Source organism: Scyliorhinus torazame, chromosome 10 (genome assembly GCF_047496885.1).
Source record: "Scyliorhinus torazame isolate Kashiwa2021f chromosome 10, sScyTor2.1, whole genome shotgun sequence".
Lineage (NCBI taxonomy): Eukaryota > Metazoa > Chordata > Chondrichthyes > Carcharhiniformes > Scyliorhinidae > Scyliorhinus > Scyliorhinus torazame.
In genome coordinates, this window is record NC_092716.1 from 61,915,183 (window position 1) to 61,937,724 (window position 22,542).

Below are 22,542 nucleotides of genomic sequence, written 5' to 3' on the forward strand. Positions count from 1 at the left end.
CCACCTCGATTTTGAGGAGGATACTCCAAGTCCACAGACTTGGCACCAAGTCACTACTGCCCTCGAGCTGAGCATTTAAGCCCAAGAGTTTTAAACAAATTTTCAGTATTTTGTTCCTCCTCCCGCTCTCCCTCCACAGCCATGGCACCCAGTCCACATTTGTAAATACTTGTAGTAATTCATGCCCACAATACTTCTGCCTGTGAGGAACAGAGCATTGCGGAAGGGCAGAGCATACTTTTTCCAACCGGCTAATCACATTTAATCACATGCTGGCATGGGGCACAAACGTTGTTATCGCCACCAGCGAGGATGGAGCGGTGCCCGAATAGTGCTGGGCGCGGATCTCGATTTTGGCCGGATGTCCAATTCTCTGCCCCATCTCGTTTTGCATATGTGGTGCCGGGAGGCAGAGAATTTCCCCCACTTTTATATGCTCTTGTTTTCTTTCTGTCATTCCCTAAATGCAACATTACATTATAATTTCTGATTTCCATAATGGCTTCACACTGGAAAGGTTCCAGGTTTAATTTCCAGTTCGACTTTATTGATCCCACTCAAGGAAGCAGAGAGGAGGCTAAAATTGCCTCGCAATTTTTACTTTTTACTATGTTACAGTAAGCTAGAGTTTATCCCTGTGAACAAGTGCAGATGGCAGCTGAGGACTAAATCTGGCTTAACCTAAGCTACCAGTAGTCAAAATATGTGCTGGCACTTTATATCCAGGTTTATACTTAAATAATGGTGAATTGGGCAAGGTACAAAATTGTTGAAAATTGGAGAAACAACGTAAATATTGGGCTTTAAAATTCAGTGTTTAATTTCCCATTCTAGGGTCCAATTGACTGACATTTATGTAGGGCACGATTGAACCAAATGTGAACTAAACCCCATAGTGAACGCATTTAGCCGCATGTTTCCCGGTGCATGCAGCGGCCAGCAACACAATGCTATCTGATGCGACTCCAGTTAGATACAGGGCCTCAGCGGGGAACGTGGGACCAAGGCAGCACTTAGTCCTATTTCCTGCAATGAGGAGCCCCACTCGCCAGAACTCCTCAATGCATGATCTCTTGATCCCCGGATGTGACCCTCCCTGGATGTGACACCCAAACCCTCCCAAAGCCCTAACTCACCTATACAGGGGTCCTCACCCCTCTGCACCCCATCTCATGTCCACAGGCACCCCTAGGCCCAATCACCGCCACGCACAAAATGCCAGCCTGGAACCCTGGAAGTGCCCCTTCCAGCTGGCAGTGCCACCTGGGCACCTTAGCAGTGACAGGCTGGCACCAGTAGTGCCAGGGTACCACCCTGCCCAGAGGGCATGCACCTGAGGGCCTCTGATCCCCTGGAGACCCCCACATTTGCCATTCTGTCTGGTCCCTGTTTGCAGAGACCAGTACTGAACAGCACTCGCTTGAAATTTCCAATGCGAAAGGGAGGGATCCCAACGCCTTTGTTACCTCAGGCAACTGCATATTAGCGTGAGACTAGCTGTCTCGCTCTAATATGTAGATTTGCCACAAAGTGATCCTACAATGGGCGGGCTTGACATCGTGATGTCTCTCGAGATCGCGATAGATTTTGCGAACGGGTGATGAACCGGGTAGATCCCGGGAGCGGGGTCTCCCAACAGTTACTGGTCACACTGCTTTTCGGTCGCAGCATGGCCGATCGATTGCGCCCATAGCATTTCGCAACATAAATATAATTTCATAACTTTTTTAAAAAATTTAGAGTATCCAATTATTTTTTTCCAATTAAGGGGCAATTTAGCATGGCCAATCCACCTACCTTGCACATCTTTTGGGCTGTGGGGGTGAGACCCATGCAGACACGGGGAGAATGTGCAAACTCCACACGGACAGTGACCCAGGGCCAGGATCAAACCTGGGACCTCGGCGCTGTGAGGCAGCAGTGCTAACCACTGCGCCACCCAGTAATTTTAGAACTTTAAGTTCTCATTCGTACAGTGTAATCTCAAATTAACATTTTATACAGAACTCCTTTCTGTTCACTGTTCCCTAGGTATTCTTGTTTACTTCATAAGACCATAAGATATAGGAGCAGAATTAGGTCAATCAGCCCATCGGGTCTACTCTGCCATTCGATCATGGATGATATGTTCCTCATGTCCATTCTCCTGCCTTCCCTCCCATAACCCCTAATCCCCTTATTAATCACAAAATCCCCTTATTAATCAAGAACAGCATTTGTGCTTGAGGTCCTGTTACCTAGGGCTCTACAGACCAAGAGCTGGAAGGTGGAATTCAACAGAATAGTTCTTTCTTAGAACATAACATTAGAACTAGGAGCAAGAGTAGACAATTTCGCCTCTCTAGTGTGATCCATGCATTATGGCTGCTTAAGTGTGGCTTTGCAAAAGTCTAGTTTGTGATTTAAATAAATAATTGTGTAGAATTGATGGCCATTATTTAATATATCATGTGTCAATTTGAATCATATGCAATATTTTGTTGCTGGGCAATCACAACAAAATGATTAATCACATTTGCAATTTGCAATATATTTTCCAGAATACAGATGCTGCTCTACTGCCTTGTATAAGTTACCCTGCATTTGCAGTGGATGATGATGCCTTGTTTGATCAAACTCTTGACAAAGTTGTTCGTAAACTGAAAGGAAAATATGGATTGAAACGCTTCTTACGAGACGGATACAGAACAGGATTGGAAGACCATTCACGGCGTTACTATAAACCAGCAGAAATCAAGGTACTTCGGGCAGATCACTATATCATAATTTTCCCGATATATCCTAATAATAATTTGGAAAATATGTGTTGTCCATGTTTTTTTAGGGGCGTGCAGGGAAAGCCTTTGTCTCTGGTTTGGTCTTTGATACATTTGGTTGATTTAAAAAATGAGAGAGCAAAAATGTAATTTTCTCACTTAATTTTCAACATGGGCAGCACGGTAGCACAAGTGGATAGCACTGTTGCTTCACAGCGCCAGGGTCCCAGGTTCGATTTCCCCACTGGGTCACTGTTTGTGTGGAGTTTGCACGTTCTCCCCGTGTCTGCGTGGGTTTCCTCCCACAGTCCAAAGATGTACAGGTTAGGTGGATTGGCCTTGATAAATTTCCCTTAGTGACCAAAAAGGTTAGATGGGGTTATGGGTTACGGGGATAGGGTGGAAGTGAGGGCTTAAGTGGATCGGTGCAGACTCGATTGGCTGAATGGCCTCATTCTGCACTGTATGTTCTATGTAACCTATAAAAAGAGTTCCCTTTATTTGGTGTTTATTTATATTTATCTTTTCAACAGTGACAATACTTCAAAAGTATGTAATTGGCTATAAAGCGCTTTGAGACATCCGATGGTCATGAAAAGCATTATATAGGTCTTTATTTTCTTTTATTATGCAGCTGGGATAAGGAACATGCTTAAACTATGGTGAATCAGCTGATTGTTTCCTGTTGCTCATTCTAAGTTTCAAAAACATTTATTGCAATGGTCAAACGTTTGCCCAAACGTGACCTGCATTTTAGAAAAATATGAAGTGGGATTTCGATTGTATTAAAAGTAAAACGGGAAAGTTCTGTTCTGCAGTTTAAGGTATAGGTTTCCTACAAAATCGTGGTTATTCATGGTGGTTTTAGTCAGTTTGTTACAGTAAAAGTCTTAAAACATAGGTGTATCTTACATTGTCCCTTAAGCAGTCACTAAATCTTTTTGGACCCAGTCCAAAGTGATTCTTGGCACCTGCAGGCTCATTTCCCATCCTTTCCTTTCCATTCCTTTCCTTTCCCAGTCTGGTAACATTTAACTCAGAACTGTCATTAATAGTGACAGCTGTTTTTCCTGGAGGTTGTTCCTCTTACATAATCTAACCAAATCTTTCAGCCTCATTTCAAATCCTCATGGATTTGGGCTTTATAACCCAAGTGCGAGCTCCTACCTGTTTTCCTGCACGATGAATCATAGAGACTTTCAGCCTCCAGCTGCTCCCTCTCACCTGGAGCCTGGCAGACCACATGCGTCTATGAATTTCAGGGATATCTTAGAAACCCTACCCTTTCATAGTCCATCACCATTGTAGTGTGAATAACATGGACCTTCTATCCATGTAAAAATGCTGATCAGCTATTCAGTCCAGCTCCATTGCAGTGTGAATAACTTGGACTGTGTATCCATGTAGAAATGCAGCTATTCTTTATACCCTACTTTTATTTATCTTGGATGGTTTAAAACAGAATTGTTTACAAGCTGATATTCTCCACATCTTCCTGGGACTTTGAAGATCACCAGTCTAACCACTGGAAGAAGAGATAAAATTTCTGTTGTCTCCAAGTGTGAACACCTTGCACCTCCTTCCCAGCAAAACAACCTGGACCTTACTTTAATTTTCAACAATCCCCTCACCCAGACCCGTGATGGGCAGGCTTCAGCACAGGTCACATTATGCCCTTCATTTTACCCTAAATTAATAAATTAAGGGCATTGTCTTGAAACGTAATAATCTTATAAACCTCATGTTTGAATCTTGCCCCTTACCTGAGGTGTGGTGACCTTCAAGTGGAAACCATCACCAGTCAGCTCTCTCAAATGGGGAGAGCAGCCTATGGTCCTCTGGGACAATGGCAACTTTCCACACACATTAATTAATACAAAATATTAAAATTATTTTTCTTTTCTAGCTGTTCGATGGCATTGAATGTGAATTTCCCCTGTTTTATATTTTCTTGATAATTGATGGTGAGTAGAACATTTTGTTTTATTTGGAAATAAATTCTTGTTTTAATTTATGGTACATGTCACTTTCAGATTAATGTTGGACCAGATATATATAGTTTACATTAGATTACTGGGTTTTCTCTGCAGGAAACAAGCAATGTTAAAACTGAAAAGTAACAAATAGAAGTGATTGCTCCCACTGTTTCCAAACATAATTTTGGCTATGGATGATCATGTATAATGGGTGATATTGATTCAACCACTATTATGCATTTTTCCAATATTGATTTCTATTGATTTCAAAGATTGGAATACAGATTCATAGCAGCTCCAAAAGGGAATTGGCAAGTACTTGATGAGGAAAAAAGAAGTTGCAGGGATACCAGGAACGAATGGGGCAGTGGGACAAATTGGATTGCCCTTCAATTGCCAGTGCAGATTTAATGGGCCAAATGACATCTTTCTGCTTTTTACCAATCAATGATTCTATATGGATCATAACTAATAAGTGGAAACTAAACCTGTTCATTTTGTTTGAATAATCTAAAAATGGTTTATGTATGATCTGCAAGAACACTGATGCTAAATTCATCAAATAGTTCCAAGATTTAAATGATAGTAAGCATTTCTTGTTATTTGTTTTCAAGATGTAGATAGTGTCTTTCCTAGTTGCCCTAAGAAATTGAAATGCTGCCATGTTTACACTGATTATATTCCCATAGTGGCACCCATAGTGACATGACATAAAGAATTTAAGGACTTCAAGAAGGTGGTTTTCAATTTTCTTTTTCTTGGCAATGATCATTGCTTAACTTCTTGGAGTGACTGTAATTTGCTATTTGAAAAATAGGAGCAAGAGTAGGCCGTTCGGCCCTTTGTGCCTGCTTTCCCATTCAATATGATCATGGCTGACTATCTACCTCAATGCTACTCTCCCATGCTTTCCACATGCACCTTGATGCTTTTAAAGTCTAGAAATCCATTTCCTTATATACATTCAGTGACTTTGCCTCCACAGCCTTTTGTGGCAGAGAATCCCACAGGTTCACCATCTTCTGAATTAAAATGTTTCTCCTCCTCTCAGCCCTGAGATTGTGACTCTTGTCTTAGAACCCCCAGCCAGAAGAAACAAAATTCCTTCATCCAGTCTGTCCAGCCCTGTCAGAATTTTAAAAAATTCAATTAGATCCCCTCTCATTCTTCTAAACTCCAGTGAATACAGGCCCAGTCTCCACCGACCATGTCCAATTCCGCTAAAGGTGCTGATCATCACATACCATTGCTTCTTCAGTTGGTGCTCTTTCATGTTGAATATACACTTGGATAAGCCTCTGAGGGAAACGTGGGTAAAAAGTATATTCTGGAAGGGATACTTTCATATTCACCACCAATAACAGCTTGTTATTGTTCACTACTGACCAATTGGCAAGTCTTTGTTGGACATTTTATGGGGTTCGGAGTTGCACTAATCGGATATTGGCTGTCTTGAGATGACAATATTGGGTTGTTACTTGATTAGACTGTGGGGCAGCTTTCTCAGCTTGGCCTTTGGTTGACCAAATATTGACTAAGAGGACGACTGCAGAATCAACATCACTGGGATTGTCTTAATCTGATGCCTGAGTGATTACTTGTTATTATCTTGCTGTTTTACTTTATAGACTTTTTATAATAGTTGAGCCATTTGCTGTGCCACTCGAGAAAACATTAAGATCAAGCACGTATGAAGAGTGATTGTATGTAGGCCACACCAGATAGGAAATTACAGTTTCCTCTCCCTGAACAACATCAATAACGCAATTGGAATCCATGGGCATTTGTCTGGTATCTGGTGGGATTTGAACTCATTACTAGTCCTGTACCGTAATTACTGGACTACCGTACCCATGTGACAGAGCAGCGCACCTCGATAATTGAATGCCTTGATTGTAAAGCACAATGTGATCTGTGTGTACAAACAATTACTACCAAATTCTTATAGGAATCTGTGTTTAAAAGACACATTGCCACATTAAAGAGACTTTCAAGATACCTCATCGTGTTTAGTTACCATTTCATGCTTGTTAGTTAGCAAGTGTGTTACACTACGACAACACAAAAAATAAATGAACTCTAATTTGCTGTAATAAAATCTTTGGGTGAGGTTAATAATGTAAACAAGTTCAAGGAGGGGAAGTTCCTTTTTGTCTTCAGTATTCTCCCCAGGATACCGGGGCGAAATTTTTAACTGTGGGCTGCTGATTGTCTCAGAGAAGGTGGTCTACAAACCGCTATACGCCACCCGACCCCAACCCACTGCTGGCTGAAGCACAGCCTCGTGCAAAGCGGCACAGAAGGCCTCCTCAGTTTGTGGCAGAAGGAGACTTTCAGACTTTGGGAGGGGAAGGGATGTAATGACACCCATGAGGCCCATGGGGATATCCTGATTGAGCTCCTCATGGAGCTCGTACAATATGAACTGCCCTGCTGGTGGGCGGCTGCCTGACCAGCTGAGGCTCATAAGAATAAAGAACAAAGAACAATACAGTACAGGAACAGGTCCTTCGGCCCTCCAAGCCTGTACCGGTCATGATACCAACCTTTGCCAAAATGCTCCATATTTCCTTGTGCAGAATCCTTCTATACCCATCCTGTCCATGTGTTTGTAACGATGCCTTTTGAATGCCGTTAATGTATCCGCTTCCGCAACCTCCCCTGGCAACGCGTTTCAGGCACACACCACCCTCCGTGTAAAAATCCTGCCTCACATATCTCCTCTAAACTTTGCCTACGGACCTTAACCTATGCCCCCTGGTGACTGACTCCTCTACCCTGGGAAAGAGTGCTTGCCCATTTACGCTATCCATGCACCTCATAATCTTGTAGACCTCTATCAGGTCACCCCTCAACCTCCGTCTTTCTAATGAAATCAGTCCAAGTCTATTCAGCCTCTCTTCAAAGCTAACACCCTCCAGACTAGGCAACATCATGGTAAACCTCCTCTGCACCCTCTCCTTTTGGACCTGCTCCCTGCAGTTCCCTCTCCCAATCGAGTGCTGACAACTCAGTATCTCCTTTGAGATCCAGAACTCATTTGACATTCACTGATACTTTAACTTTAAAGCAACGTAATGGGATGTGCTGGCGTAGTGGCATTGTCACTGGATTAGTAATCTACAGACCCAGAATAATGCCCTGAGGACCTGAGTTCGAATCCCGCCATTGCAGATCGTGAAATTTGAATTCCGTAAAAATCTGTAATTAAAGGTCTAATGAGGACCGTGAAACCATTGTCGATTGTTGTAAAAGGAAAACCACCTGGTTCACTAATGTTCTTTAGAGAAGAGATGTACATCTGGCCCCCTTACTTGCTCTGGCCTGCATGTGACTGCAGACACACAGCAATGTGGGTGACTTAAACGCCCGCTGAAATGGCCTAGCAAACCACTCAGTTCAAGGGCAATTAGGGATGGGTAATAAATGCGGGCCAAGCCAGTGACACACACATCCCCTGAATAAAAAGAAACTAGTCTACGATTCTTCGCATAGATCCAGCAGAGGGCAGTAGAGTGGAGCTGCTGGTTGGCTGTTGCAGGGAAAATTTGCATCAATGCATTGCGGTCACTGCATCCAGAAAGTGTACCTGAGCAAGACACCCTGGGTGTTCAAGTGAAAGCAAGCATCCAGCAGAGGGCAGTAGAGCGAAGCTGCTGATTGGCTGTTGCGGGGAAAATTTGCATCAGTGCATTGCGGTCATTGCATCCAGAAAGTGTACCTGAGCAAGACACCCTAGGTGTTCAAGTCAAGGCAAGCATCCAGCAGAGGGCAGTAGAGCAGAGCTGCAGATTGGCTGTTGCGGGGAACATTTGCATCAGTGCATTGCAGTCACTGCATCCAGAAAGTATACCTGAGCAAGACACCCTAAGTGTTCAAGTGAAGGCAAGCATCCAGCAGAGGACAGTGGAGCAGAGCTGCTGATTGGCTGTTGTGGGGAAAATTTGCATCAGTGCATTGCGATCACTGCATCCAGAAAGCGTACCTGAGCAAGGCCTCCTAGGTGTTCAAGTGAAGGCAAGCATCTAGCAGAGGGCAGTAGAGCGGAGTGCTGATTGGTTGTTGCGGGGGAAATTTGCATCAGTGCATTGCACTCACTGCATCCAGAAAGTGTACCTGAGCAAGACACCCTCGGCGTTCAAGTCAAGGCAAGCATCTAGCAGAGGGCAGTAGAGCGGAGCTGCTGATTGGCTGTTGTGTGGAAAATTTGCATCAGTGCATTGCGGTCACTGCATCCAGAAAGTGTACCTGAGCAAGACACCCTTGGTGTTCAAATCAGGGCAAACATCCAGCAGAGGGCAGTAGAGCGGAGCTGCTGATTGGCTGTTGCGGGGAAAATTTGCATCAGTGCATTGCGGTCACTGCATCCAGAAAGTGTACCTGAGCAAGGCCTCCTAGGTGTTCAAGTGAAGGCAAGCATCCAGCAGAGGGCAGTAGAGCGAAGCTGCTGATTGGCTGTTGCGGGGAAAATTTGCATCAGTGCATTGCGGTCATTGCATCCAGAAAGTGTACCTGAGCAAGACACCCTAAGTGTTCAAGTCAAGGCAAGCATCCAGCTGAGGGCAGTAGAGCAGAGCTGCAGATTGGCTGTTGCGGGGAACATTTGCATCAGTGCATTGCAGTCACTGCATCCAGAAAGTATACCTGAGCAAGACACCCTAAGTGTTCAAGTGAAGGCAAGCATCCAGCAGAGAACAGTGGAGCAGAGCTGCTGATTGGCTGTTGTGGGGAAAATTTGCATCAGTGCATTGCGATCACTGCATCCAGAAAGCGTACCTGAGCAAGGCCTCCTAGGTGTTCAAGTGAAGGCAAGCATCTAGCAGAGGGCAGTAGAGCGGAGTGCTGATTGGTTGTTGCGGGGGAAATTTGCATCAGTGCATTGCACTCACTGCATCCAGAAAGTGTACCTGAGCAAGACACCCTCGGCGTTCAAGTCAAGGCAAGCATCTAGCAGAGGGCAGTAGAGCGGAGCTGCTGATTGGCTGTTGTGTGGAAAATTTGCATCAGTGCATTGCGGTCACTGCATCCAGAAAGTGTACCTGAGCAAGACACCCTTGGTGTTCAAATCAGGGCAAACATCCAGCAGAGGGCAGTAGAGCGGAGCTGCTGATTGGCTGTTGCGGGGAAAATTTGCATCAGTGCATTGCGGTCACTGCATCCAGAAAGTGTACCTGAGCAAGGCCTCCTAGGTGTTCAAGTGAAGGCAAGCATCCAGCAGAGGGCAGTAGAGCGGAGTTGCTGATTGGTTGTTGCGGGGGAAATTTGCATCAGTGCATTGCACTCACTGCATCCAGAAAGTGGACCTGAGCAAGACACCCTAGGTGTTCAAGTCAAGGCAGGCATCTAGCAGAGGGCAGTAGAGCGGAGATGCTGATTGGCTGTTGTGGGGAAAATTTGCATCAGCGCATTGCGGTCACTGCATCCAGAAAGTGTACCTGAGCAAGACACCCTAGGTGTTCAAGTCAAGGCAAGCATCCAGCAGAGGGCAGTATAGCAGAGCTGCTGATTGGCTGTTGTGGGGAAAATTTGCATCAGTGCATTGCGGTCACTGTATCTTGAATGTGGTTTGTGGAGGAGCTGTTGTCAAGTGACAGTTAAACCCAGAAATCTTCTTCAGTGTTTCCCTCGCTACCTCCTCCTCTAACCCCCAAAAAAAGACAATCACTGTTAGGATCCCAGCCGAGTAAAGATCAAAAGGGAGCATCAAGAGCAGGTAGAAGTAGATAGAAATTGAACCGTGACATCACCACCTGCAGGTAAGTGATTGGCTGGTGACTGGTAAGTAGGTTGTCTTTTCCCTGAGGTGTTATCGTGCAGGGTGCACTGGTTGCTGAGCAAGTGCTTGCTGAGAAGGGGAGTAAATTTTGTTAAGAACTTATTGTTGGGAGTTTCCAGCTGAATCCGGTCGGAGTGAGGACAGAGTGACTGCTGGGTAAGTAGTAAAGATTTAAATTGTTTGCGCAGGCCCATAACAGCTGATTGCTGTTCTCGTGTCGGGAGCGCAGTGGTTGCTGGTTAAGTGTTTTATTTTTACCTGTATTTAAGTTGGGCAGTTTCTAAACCCTAGACACTACACTTGTAGTGTCCCCACCTTCCACCTCCCTTAACCTAAGGGGTAGAGTGAATAACAGGTAAGCTCTTTCTTTCTTTTTCTTTTTTTATCTAGAGGGGATGGCAGGGAAGGCAGTGCAATGTTCCTCCTGCAGAATGTTTGAGGTGAGGGACACCGTCCCCTGATGATTTCACCTGTGGGAAGTGCACCCATTTCCAGCTCCTCAGAAGCCGCGTCAGGGAACTGGAGCTGGATGAACTTTGGATCAGCCGGGAGGCAGAGGTGGTCATAGATAGTAGCTTCAGGGTTGTAGTTAATCCGAAGAATCAAGGTAGATGGGTGACGGTGAGAGAGGCTGGGAGGAAGCAGTCAGTGCAGGGATCCTCTGTGGCTGTTCCCCTCAGTAACAAGTATACCGTTTTGGATACTGTTGAGGGGGGCGACCTACCAGGGGTAAGCCACGGTGAATGGATCTCCAGCACTGAGTCCGTCCCTGTGGCTCAGAAGGGAAGGAGGGAGAGCAGGAGAGCAATAATTATTGGGGACTCGATAGTTAGAGGGACAGCTAGACGGTTCTTTGGCAGCGAAAGAGACTCACGGCTGGTATGTTGCCTCCCGGGTGCCAGGGTCCATGACGTCTCGGACCGTGTTTTCAGAATCCTTAAAGGGGACAGGGAGCAGTCACAAGTTGTGGTACACATCGGTACCAACGACATAAGTAAGAGAAGGGATGGAGATTTAAAACAGGAATTTAGGGAGCTAGGGGAGAAGCTGAGAGCCAGGACAAACCATGTTGTCATCTCTGGTTTGTTGCCAGTGCCACGTGCTAGTGAGGTGAGGAACAGGGAGAGAGTGCAGATAAACACGTGGCTGCAGGGATGGTGTAGGAGGGAGGGTTTCAGTTACGTGGATAATTGGAGCATATTCTGGGAAGGTGGGACCTGTACAGACAGGACAGTTTGCACCTGAACCAGAGGGGCCCCAATATCCTGGGAGGGAACTTTGCTACGGCTCTTTGGGGGGGTTTAACCTAATTTGCCAGGGTGATGGGAAAACAAGCTGTAGTCCATAAGCCAGTGTTGAGAGTAGTGAGGTACTGAGGAGGGTATCAAGGTCGCAGGCGTCTACAGGCAGACAGAAGGGTGGGTTGAAGTGTGTCTACCTCAATGCAAGGAGCATCCGGAATAAGTTGGTGAACTTGGAGTGTGGATTGGTACTTGGGACTACGATGTTGTGGCCATTACGGAGACATGGTTAGAACAGGGACTGGAATGGCTGTTGGAGGTTCCGGGGTATAGATGTTTCAGTAAGAGTAGGGAAGGTGGTAAAAGAGGTGGAGGAGTAGCATTGTTAATCAAGGATAGTTTAACGGTTGCAGAAAGGCAGTTTGAAGGGGATCTGCCTACTGAGGTAATATGGGCCGAAGTTAGAAATAGGAAAGGAGCGGTCACATTGTGAGAAGTTTTCTATAGGCCCCCAAATAGTAATAGTGATGTGGAGGAAGAAATTGCAAAACAGATTATGGATAGGCGTGGAGGTCTCAGGGTAGTTGTCATGGGTGACTTTAACTTTCCAAATATTGATTGGAACCTCTATAGGTCGAACAGTTCGGATGGGGCAGTTTTTGTACAGTGTGTGCAGGAGGGTTTCCTGACACAATATGTGTATAGGCCAACAAGAGGGGGAGCCACATTGGATTTGGTACTGGGTAATAAACCGGGCCAAGTGTTAGATTTGTTTGTGGGAGAGCACTTTGGAGATCGTGACCACAATTTGGTGTCTTTCACTATTGCAATGGAGAGGGATAGGGCCATACGGCAGGGCAAGGTTTATAATTGGGGGAGGGGTTATTATGATGCGATTAGGCAATTATTAGGGAGCATAAGATGGGAACAGAAACTGTCAGGGAAAGGCACAAATGAAAAGTGGAGCTTGTTCAAGGAACAAATACTGCGTGTCCTTGATAGGCATGTCCCTGTCAGGCAGGGAGGAAATGGCCGTGTGAGGGAACCATGGTTCACAAAAGAGGTTGAATGTCTTGTCAAGGGGAAAATGGAAGAATATGTAAGGATGAGAAAACAAGGTTCAGTAGGGTCGCTTGAGGGTTACAACGTAGCAAGGAATGAGCTGAAAAAAGGGCTTTGGCGAGCTAGGATGGGGCATGAGAAGTCCTTGGCGGGTCGGATCAAGGAAAACCCCAAGGCTTTTTACTCTTATGTGAGAAATAAAAGAATGACCAGGGTGAGGGTAGGGCCGGTCAAGGACAGTAGTGGGAACTTGTGAATGGAGTCAGAAGAAATAGGAGAGGCGTTGAATGAATACTTTTCTTCAGTGTTCACAAAGGAGAGGGGCCATGTTTTTGAGGATGAGAGTGTGATTCAGGCGGGTAGGCTGGAGGAAGTATATGTTCTGAGGAAGGATGTATTAGCAATTTTCAAAAACCTGAGGGTCGACACGTCCCCTGGGCCAGATGGGATATACCCAAGGATTCTTTGGGAGGCAAAGGATGAGATTGCAGAACCTTTAGCTTTGATCTTTGGGTCCTCGTTGTCCACGGTGATAGTGCCAGAGGAGAGTGGTGAACGTTGTCCCCCTGTTCAAGAAAGGTAATAGGATTGACCCTGGTAATTATAGGCCAGTTAGTCTTACTTTGGTGGTCGGGAAGATAATGGAAAAGGTCCTGAAGGATAGGATTTATGACCATTTGGAAAGATGCAGCTTAATCCGGGATAGTCAACACGGATTCGTGAAGGGTAGGTCTTGCCTCACAAATTTGATTGAATTCTTTGAGGAGGTAACTAAGTGTGTAGATGAAGGTAGAGCAGTTGATGTCGTATACATGGATATTAGTAAGGCGTTTGATAATGTTTCCCATGGTCGGCTCATGAAGAAAGTAAGGAGGTGTGGGCTAGAGGGAAATTTGGCCAATTGGATAAGTAACTGGCTATCACATAGAAGACAGAGGGTGGTGGTGGATGGAAAATTTTCAGACTGGAGACCAGTTACCAGCGGTGTACCACAGGGATCAGTGCTGGGTCCTCTGCTATTTGTGATTTTTATCAATGACTTGGAGGAGGGGGCTGAAGGGTGGGTCAGTAAATTTGCTGATGACACCAAGATTGGTGGAGTAGTGGATGAGGTGGAGGGCTGTTGTAGGCTGCAAAGAGACATTGATAGGATGCAGAGCTGGGCTGAAATTTGGCAGATGGAGTTTAACCCTGATAAGTGCGAGGTGATTCATTTTGGTAGAAAAAATTTGAATGCGGATTACAGGGTTCTGAGGAATGTGGAGGAACAGAGAGATCTTGGGGTTCATGTCCTCAGATCTCTGAAGGCTGCCACTCAAGTGGATAGAGCCGTGAAGAAGGCTTATAGTGTGTTAGCGTTTATTAACAGGGGGCTTGAGTTTAAGAGCCGCGGGGTTATGCTGCAACTGTACATGACCCTGGTGAGACCACATTTGGAGTATTGTGTGCAGTTCTGGTCACCTCATTATAGGAAGGATGTGGAAGCATTGGAAAGAGTGCAAATGAGATTTATCAGGATGCTGCCTGGTTTGCATGATAGGTCTTATGAGGAAAGGTTGAGGTAGCTAGGGCTTTTCTCTTTGGTGCGGAGGAGGATGAGAGGTGACTTAATAGAGGTTTATAAGATAATGAGGTGGATAGATAGAGTGGACGTTCAGAGACTATTTCCTCGGGCGGATGTAGCTGTTACAAGGGGGCATAACTATAAGATTCAGGGTGGGAGATATAGGAGGGATGTCCGAGGTCGGTTCTTTACTCAGAGAGTGGTTTGGGTATGGAATGGACTGCCTGCTGTGATAGTGGAGTCGGACACTTTAGGAACTTTCAAGCGGTTATTGGATAGGCACATGGAGCACACCAGAATGACAGGGAGTGGGATAGCTTGATCTTGGTTTTGGACAATGCTCGGCACAACATCGAGGGCCGAAGGGCCTGTTCTGTGCTGTACTGTTCTATGTTCTATTTTCCTTAGCAATCTCCTCGAATGTCCAGTTCAAGAAATTTAAACAACTTTCTCCACCAACTGAACGAAAAACTACTGTTACATCTATGTGGGTTCCCCTCCATGGCCCTTGTTTCTAGGCAACAGTGCAGTTTTATTCTCTACTTTTGTTTAACTTCCCGAAATGACTTCCAAGAGTCATAAACCTCATGTACAAACAGCTCCAGACCAGCTGCCTCCACTCTTAAATGAAACTAGACCTGTTTTCACCTTTTTACCCAAAAGGAATATGACTTAAAGCTGAAAAACTATTCCTGATACCCACACATACAACTTATTTCATCTAGCGTCCATAACAATTGTGTCAACAGCTTAAAAAAAATTTTTTTACTGCAGTAATTCTCAGGATCTAGACTTTGGTAGGGTGGACTTGTGGCTTCTTGCACATGTAGGGATGTTGGGCATAAAAGACAAAATCCAAACGTTTCAATGAAGGTTTAGAGAAGTGGGAGGTTGAAGTGATATTGGAAATTGTCGTTGATGCTATTTATTTTTAATACACCTTGTTGAATATAACTGAAATATATTTAGCAGAGTAATGTACATGGTTCGACAGCATAGCTGTGGGCAATTCGTTAATATAGTCAGATACATTAATCAGAAAATTAAGGAGGTATAATGTCTCAGTCTTTTTTAAAAATATATTTTTATTCCCCTTTTTCACATTTTCTTCAAATTTTACACCCACCACAGACAATCAACGGTAACGAATACAATGTCAATCTGCTTATCAACAACAACAATTCCATCCTCCCACCAACCCCCAAACAACAGCCCACATGTCAACACAAACATCAAATATAAAAGGAATCCGGAATCACCCATAGTCACCACCAACATACACAGTCCCCCCACCTCCCCAATGTTCGATGCCATCCTATTCTTGAAATTGCATGATGAATAACTCCCATGAATGTAGAACCCCTCCATCCTTCCCCTCAGTTCAAACTTCACCATCTCAAGAGTTAAGAATTCCAGCAGGTCCCCCCCTGCAAAGGCACAGGGTGGAGAGGTTGACCTCCACCCCAACAGGATCCGCCTTCGGGCTATCAACGAGGTGAAGGCTACAACATCTGCCTTTGCACCCGCTAATGCCTCGGTCTTTAAACCAAATATGCACTTTTCCAAATCTCATATGATTTTTGAACTTGAATCCATGCATCATTTTATTATTACTTTGGAAGGCATTGCATTTTATTGGTATGTGAGAGTGATCTATTTATTGATCATTTGGACAATGTGATATTTGTTTTCTCCTTTCACTATAAATGAATAATAATTGCACTGTGTTAAATCGTAAGTAATTTGCAACGTTGGAGGCTTGACTTTATACGATGGTTCCGATATAAAATAAATTTCTAAAACACTGATTATGTGAAAATAAATTTCCAAGACACTGATTATGTGAAAATTATTTATCAAGCACAATGTTGGCACAGCTAATGTTTAATATATCTTTGTTGAGTATTGCATTATCAATATAGAATTACATACAATGAATATATGTTCAGTCAGTTAAAGGCGAAGTTGATAAAATTATTAAAGGAAAGTAAGTGTTTTTTTAGAAACAGTTTCTAAAAGCTAATTTGTTTTCTACAGGGGTATTCAGGCAAAAACCTGATCAAGTAAAACAATACATGGAACTCCTTGAACCACTGCTTCACCAGTCATATGATGGTAAGGAACCACTTTATGTTCCCCCTGATCATATTCAGTCAAGCTGTTGTTTTTACTTTTATATACTTTTAGATCATAAGATATAGGAGCAGAATTAGTCCATTCCGCCCATTGAGTTAGCTCCGCTATTTAATAATGTTTGATCTGTTCCTCATCTGTTCCTCATCCCCATCCTCCTGCCTTCTTCCCATAACCCCTGATCCCCTTATTAATCAAGAACACCAGATTTGTGCTTGCGGGACTGTTACTTGCTGGTCTACAGACCAAGAGCTGGAAGGTGGAATTAGACCGATTAGTCCTTTCTTAGAACAAAAGAACTAGGAGCAAGAGTAGGCAATTTAGCTTCTCGAGCCGGCTCCACCGATCAATATGATCATAGCTGATCTCATCGTGGCCTCAACTTCACCGTCCTTCCCGTTCTTCGTAACCCTTCAATCCATTACCGATTAAAAACCTTTCTAACTCCTTCTTAAATTTACTCTTTGTCCCAACATCCACCGCACTCTGGTATAGCAAATTCCACAGATTCACGACCCTTTGGGTGAAGTCGCTTCTCCTCATCTTTGTTTTAAATTTGCTACCCCTTATCCTGAGATTATGACCTCTCATTATAGAATGCCCACAAGAGGAAGCATCTGCTTCACGTTTACCTTATCCATACCTTTTATCATCGTACATACCTCAATTTGATCTACCCTCATTCTTCTAAACTTATGGGCCTAAACTGCTCATTCTGTCTTCATAAGACAAACTCCTCATCTCTGGAATCAATCCAGTGAACCTCCTCTGAACTGCCTCCAATGCCACTACGTCTTTCTTCAAATAAGGGGACCAAAACTGTGCACAATATTCCAGGTGCAGTCTCACCAATACCTTGTATAGTTGCAACAACATTTCCGTACCTTTATACTCTATTCCTTTAGCTATCAATGCCAACATTCCATTCATTTTCTTGATTACCTGCTGTACCTGCAAGCAAGTTTTCGGCGACTCATACACAAGGACACCCAGTCCACTCTGCACCAGACCACCCCGAAGTCTGCCATTTAGATAATAAGTTACGGTTCCATTTTTCCGACTGAAATGCATGACCTCACACTTAGCCACATTAATCTCCATCTGTCACATTTTGACCCACTCACCTAACCTATCTATATCCATTTGTAAGGTTCTTATTTCCTCATTGCAACTTACTGTCCCACCTGTTTTAGTGTCATCTGCAAATATGGCTATCGAACCTTCTATCCAAGGCGTTAATATAGATTGTAAATAGTTTGGACCCAAGGACCGAACCCTGTTGCACCCCTGTCATCCAGAAAAAGACCTGTTCATCCTGACTCACTGTCTTCTGTCCATCAGCCAGTCTTCTGTCCAAGCTAATAAATTGCTCCTAACCCCATGTGACCTAACTTTGTGTATTTGCCTTCTGCGCGTCACCTTCCGGATGTCCAGATAAACTACACCTACAGAATCCCCGTTATCCACTTGGCTTGTTACATTTTCTAACAAATTAGTCAAGCATGATTTATCCTTCATGAAACCATGCTGATTCTGATGGATTGCGTTTTGACTTGCAAAAGTCCTGAAATTACTTTCTTAATAATGGATTCAAACAATTTCCAAACAACAGATGTTAAACTAACTGGCCTGTAATTTACTACATTCTGCCTCCCTCTCTTTTTGCATTCGGGCATTATGTTAGCATTTTTCCAATCCATTGGCACCTTTCTCGTGTCCAGGGAATTCAAAAATATTATAACCAATGGATCTACGATCTCAGTTGCCACTTCTTTTAACACCCTAGGATGTAGGCCATCAGGCCTTGGGGACATGTCTTCCTTAATCCCAATAGTTTGTTGAGTACTGTTTCCCATTGATTGTTCTAAGTTTCACCCTTTCTATTACCTCTGAATTACCCGTTCCTATTGGGATGGTACCAGTGTCTTCCACCGTGAAAATTGAGACAAAATATTGATTTTAGCATCTCCGCCATTTCTGTGTTTCCCCTATTAACTCTCCGGTTTCATGTTCCAAAGGACCAACATTCACATTAGCCACTCTCTTCCCTTTTGGAGTATGCAAGGAGAAATCCTTCAGCAAATCCGATGTGTGTTTAATATGTTTTGTTTGTGAGATTACTTTACTGAATTATTTCTGTTTGTTCTGGTTTTACGAAAGGCATTACATGTATCCCATGAGTTGAAGAGTTCATAAAAATGTCCTTTTCTACACCATAGGGTCCCTCACCACTCAACAAACTTCTTCTTTGTAAACCCAATGTGAAGTTAAGCTTTCTTGCTTGTGACTACAACTGGGTATTCTGTTAATCCATAAAGTAAACTGTCGGACAGGGAGAGATTATTTCAGAATGCCGAAATCTCACAAACACCATTTGGTTGAAGTTATTTTTGCAGGAAGGTCAAGAGAAACTTTGCATAAAAAATGAGGTGATGGAGATTGAATGGTGCCTGGCCTTCCATTGCAAGACCTGCTAGTCACTGTATCTCGTAAAGCTGTGTTTCCCTTCAGTTAGACTCTGGGTGGTCTCTCATCCTCCATTTTGTTCTTCCTCACAGTCATGCATCTGATTAAATTTGCTTCCTAATTTTCTGCATTGCTGTTCATCCATGTTCTGACTTGTGACTCCTCTGGAGGCCTCATTTTGCAGAGACTTTGAACTTGCTGCCATTGTAATGATAAATTCCAATTTCATTTCAATGATTGCCTTATTAAGATGAGAATAGCAGAGTTCCCCATTTACGGCACAGTTTCAGCATTATGAAGTCCCAGGTTTAGCTTTGTCTAGACGCAAATTAAATTTTCCACGAGTCTGCCCAGAATTGTATTTTCCTGGAACATATTGCAATAGGCTATGTCTTCTATTTCCTACGCTAGTCAATAGTTGCCAACATGTGCTGAATTCTGTACAGTTTTCTATTTGTTGCAACAGTTTGTTGAATGCTGTTTTCCCATTGATGCTGATTGTTCTAAGTTCGACCCTTTCTATTACTTCTGAATTACCCGTTCCTCTGGGGAAGGTACTAGTGTCCTCCACCCTGAAAACTGAGGCAAAATATTGATTTTAGTATCTCTGCCATTTCTGTGTTCCCCTATTAACTCTCCGGTTTCATGTTCCAAGGGACTAACATACACATGAGCCACTCTCTTTCCTTTTGGAGTATGCAAGGAGAAATCCTTCAGCAAATCCGATATGTGTTTGATAGGTTTTGTTTGTGAAATTACTTTACTCAGTTATTTCTGTTTGTCCCGGTTTTACGAAAGGCCTTCCAGATATCCCATGAGTTGAAGAGTTCATAAAAATGTTATTTCCTGCACCATAGAGTCGCTCACCACACAAACACACAAACTTATTTGTAAACCCGATGTGAAGTTAAGCTTTTCTTGCTTGTGACTACAACTGGTTAGTCTCTTCATCCATAAATAAACTGTCGGGCAGGAAGAGATTATTTCAAAATGCCGGAATCTCACAAACACAATTTGGTTGAAGTTATTTTCACAAGAAGGTTAAGAGAAACTTAAAAGTGTGTTCAAAGAAAAATAATGTCATGTCAAAAGTTTTCTTGAAACGGGTGAAGAAAGCTTGGTAGCGTGAACCTTTTAACGGGGCAGACTCCACGGACCACGTGGCTGGCTCAGGGCCAACCAAATGGGAGCGCACGAAACCCAACCAATGGGCAGTTTGTGCAGGCCCTGGGAGCAGGACCACGGGCAATGTGGACCAGGGAGCTGAAGTGTAAAAACCTGTTTTGTAGTGTTCTGTGCCTGCTAACTACTGGAAGCCTCCATTGTGTATCTCGAGCCACCCAGTTGACGACGAGGTAAAGGTTTTTGATCGCAGCTGACAATTGTCATGAATCGAGGGGGGAATGAAGGAACAGTTGAAAAAGTAGTGAAGCTCCAACAAGAGTCAGAATCATTTAAACGGTGAGTGGGAATGCAGATCATTGGGAAATTAGACACACTTGTCCAAGGGGTTGAACCATAGAGTCAGTACATCGAACGGCTCCATTTATTTATTATTGCAAACAAAATCACAGGCGCGGACAAGCAAACGGTGATACCTCTGACAGTTTGCAGGCCCCAAAAGTATAATTTGATTTGGACCCCGCATCCCCAGAGCGACCAACTCGAAGACCTTTGATCAGATAGTGAAATTGGTTAAGGAATATTACAGCCCAAGGCCCTCGATTATACTCCAACATTGTAAGTTAAACTCTGCAGCGAGGGACCATGAAGGGTCTGTCTCAGTCTTCATAGCCAGGCTTTGCCAGTTTGCTGAGCACTGAGTTTGGGACCGTGTTTAGTGACATGTTGCATGACCGACTGGTTTGTGGGATTCATAACCTGAATATCCAGAAGAAGCTTCTGGTGGAGACCACAATTACTTTTGAAAAAATGAGTTAGCTCAGGTGATGGAGTTTGCCGAAAAAGGTGCACTGAGCTACAAAGCATGGTTGAAAGGGAGGTTAACCAAGTCTGGGGCTATCCTGCCATGAGGGCTGCAACGGGATGAACAGGCACAGCTCAGAGCCAGACATGGTTCTCAGGACAGCACCGTAGGAAGGAATCGGAGAATCAAACTGAATCCGAGGTGGATTGCGATCGTTGCCAGGGTGGGAGGAGGGAGGTGGCGGACTGTCCCCAGCAGACCTGTCATCTTTAGGGGATTGTGTGCTTCCATTGCAAAGTGAGGCAATGCACACCAATGCAAAAAAAAAAAGCATCAGCCATGCACAGCGCCACTGAACATAATGGAGAAGAGCTCTAAAGAAGAGCAGACAATGCATCAATTGATTGCAGTCCAATTGAATTAGACGATTCAGTTTTCAGAGTGGGTGGCGCCGATATTCCAGGTCCTTACCTCTGACTGGTCGATAAGGATTTGGGGGGATTATAAACTGACCATAAATCAAACTGCCCAGGTTGATCGGTATCCGATTCCCCGAATTGAAGACCTACGCCAAACCTCGAGCAGCCTCATCTATTCCAAATTGGACTTCAGTCATGACCACCTGCAACTAGAGGTGGATGAGGAGCCTCAGAAATTTGTTACAACCAATTCCCATAAAGGCCTCTCCTACCAGATTGTCAATCGGCATTGCTTTAGCCTGCGCTATCTTCCAGTGCACAATGGAAAATCTCCTCCAGGCAATTCCCATGGTAATGGTTTACCTTGATGATGTGCTAGTCACTAGCACGACACCTGGAAGTGTTAAAGAGTTGAGTGGTTAATGTGTATGCCTAAAATGCGAAAAATTTACTTTTCAGGTCTCAGAGGTGAGGTACCTCGGATTTTGTGTTGATGCGACAGGGTTGCACCCATTGGAAGAAAAGGTCACGGCCACATGAGACGTCCCTGCTCCCAAAAATGTTAGCAAGTTTAAATCCTTCCATTGGTACAGTCAGTTATTATGGAAGGCATATTTTGAATCTAGCCACAACATTGGCACCATTAGAGCAGCTATTAAGGAAGAATCAGCAGAGGCAATGGAGGTAGCTTCAAGAGGAAGCCTCCCGAGTTATGAAGCAAGCATTGCTTTTGGTGCATTTTGATCCGGGGAAACAAATTGTCATGACATGTGATGCATCCCCTTACAGTAGAGGGGCCATTTTATCCCACAAAATGGTAGATGGTTTTGAGCGCCACCTCGCCTTTGCCTCAAGGACCCCTTCTGAAGCAGAACCAAACTGTTTGAGATTGAGAAGGAGGGTTAAATGGTTATATTCCGTGTGAAGAAATTCCACCAGTATGTGTATGGTCAACGGTTCGATGTGCTGACTAACTACAAACTATGACTGGATTTGTTAAGGAAGCCCATACCATCCATGGCCTTGGCAAGGGTGCAGCGTTGGACTCTGCTTTGAGGCTTGCAACAGTGCTTTTCAGCACAGGCCTGGGACACAAATTGCTAATGCAGATGCATTAAATCACCTGCCCCTACCCAAGAGCATTGTGTCACCATCGGTACTGTTGTTAAATTTTGGTTGGCTCTTAATTCGTAATTTGCTCTGTTTGTTTAACCTTTGCTCT

General features: G+C 44.1%; 1 protein-coding gene across 3 annotated transcripts in view; it reads left to right on the forward strand.

Annotated features, from left to right (window-relative positions):
- The window catches only part of phkb (phosphorylase kinase, beta), a 447,849-nt gene that overhangs the window by 206,074 nt on the left and 219,233 nt on the right, over positions 1-22,542 (forward strand). For all 3 annotated transcript variants that reach the window (XM_072518193.1, XM_072518192.1, XM_072518194.1), the window contains 3 exons: positions 2,541-2,738; positions 4,663-4,720; positions 16,413-16,490. In XM_072518193.1, coding sequence (XP_072374294.1) covers positions 2,541-2,738; positions 4,663-4,720; positions 16,413-16,490 — 334 coding nt within the window. The remainder of the gene's footprint in view (positions 1-2,540; positions 2,739-4,662; positions 4,721-16,412; positions 16,491-22,542) is intronic.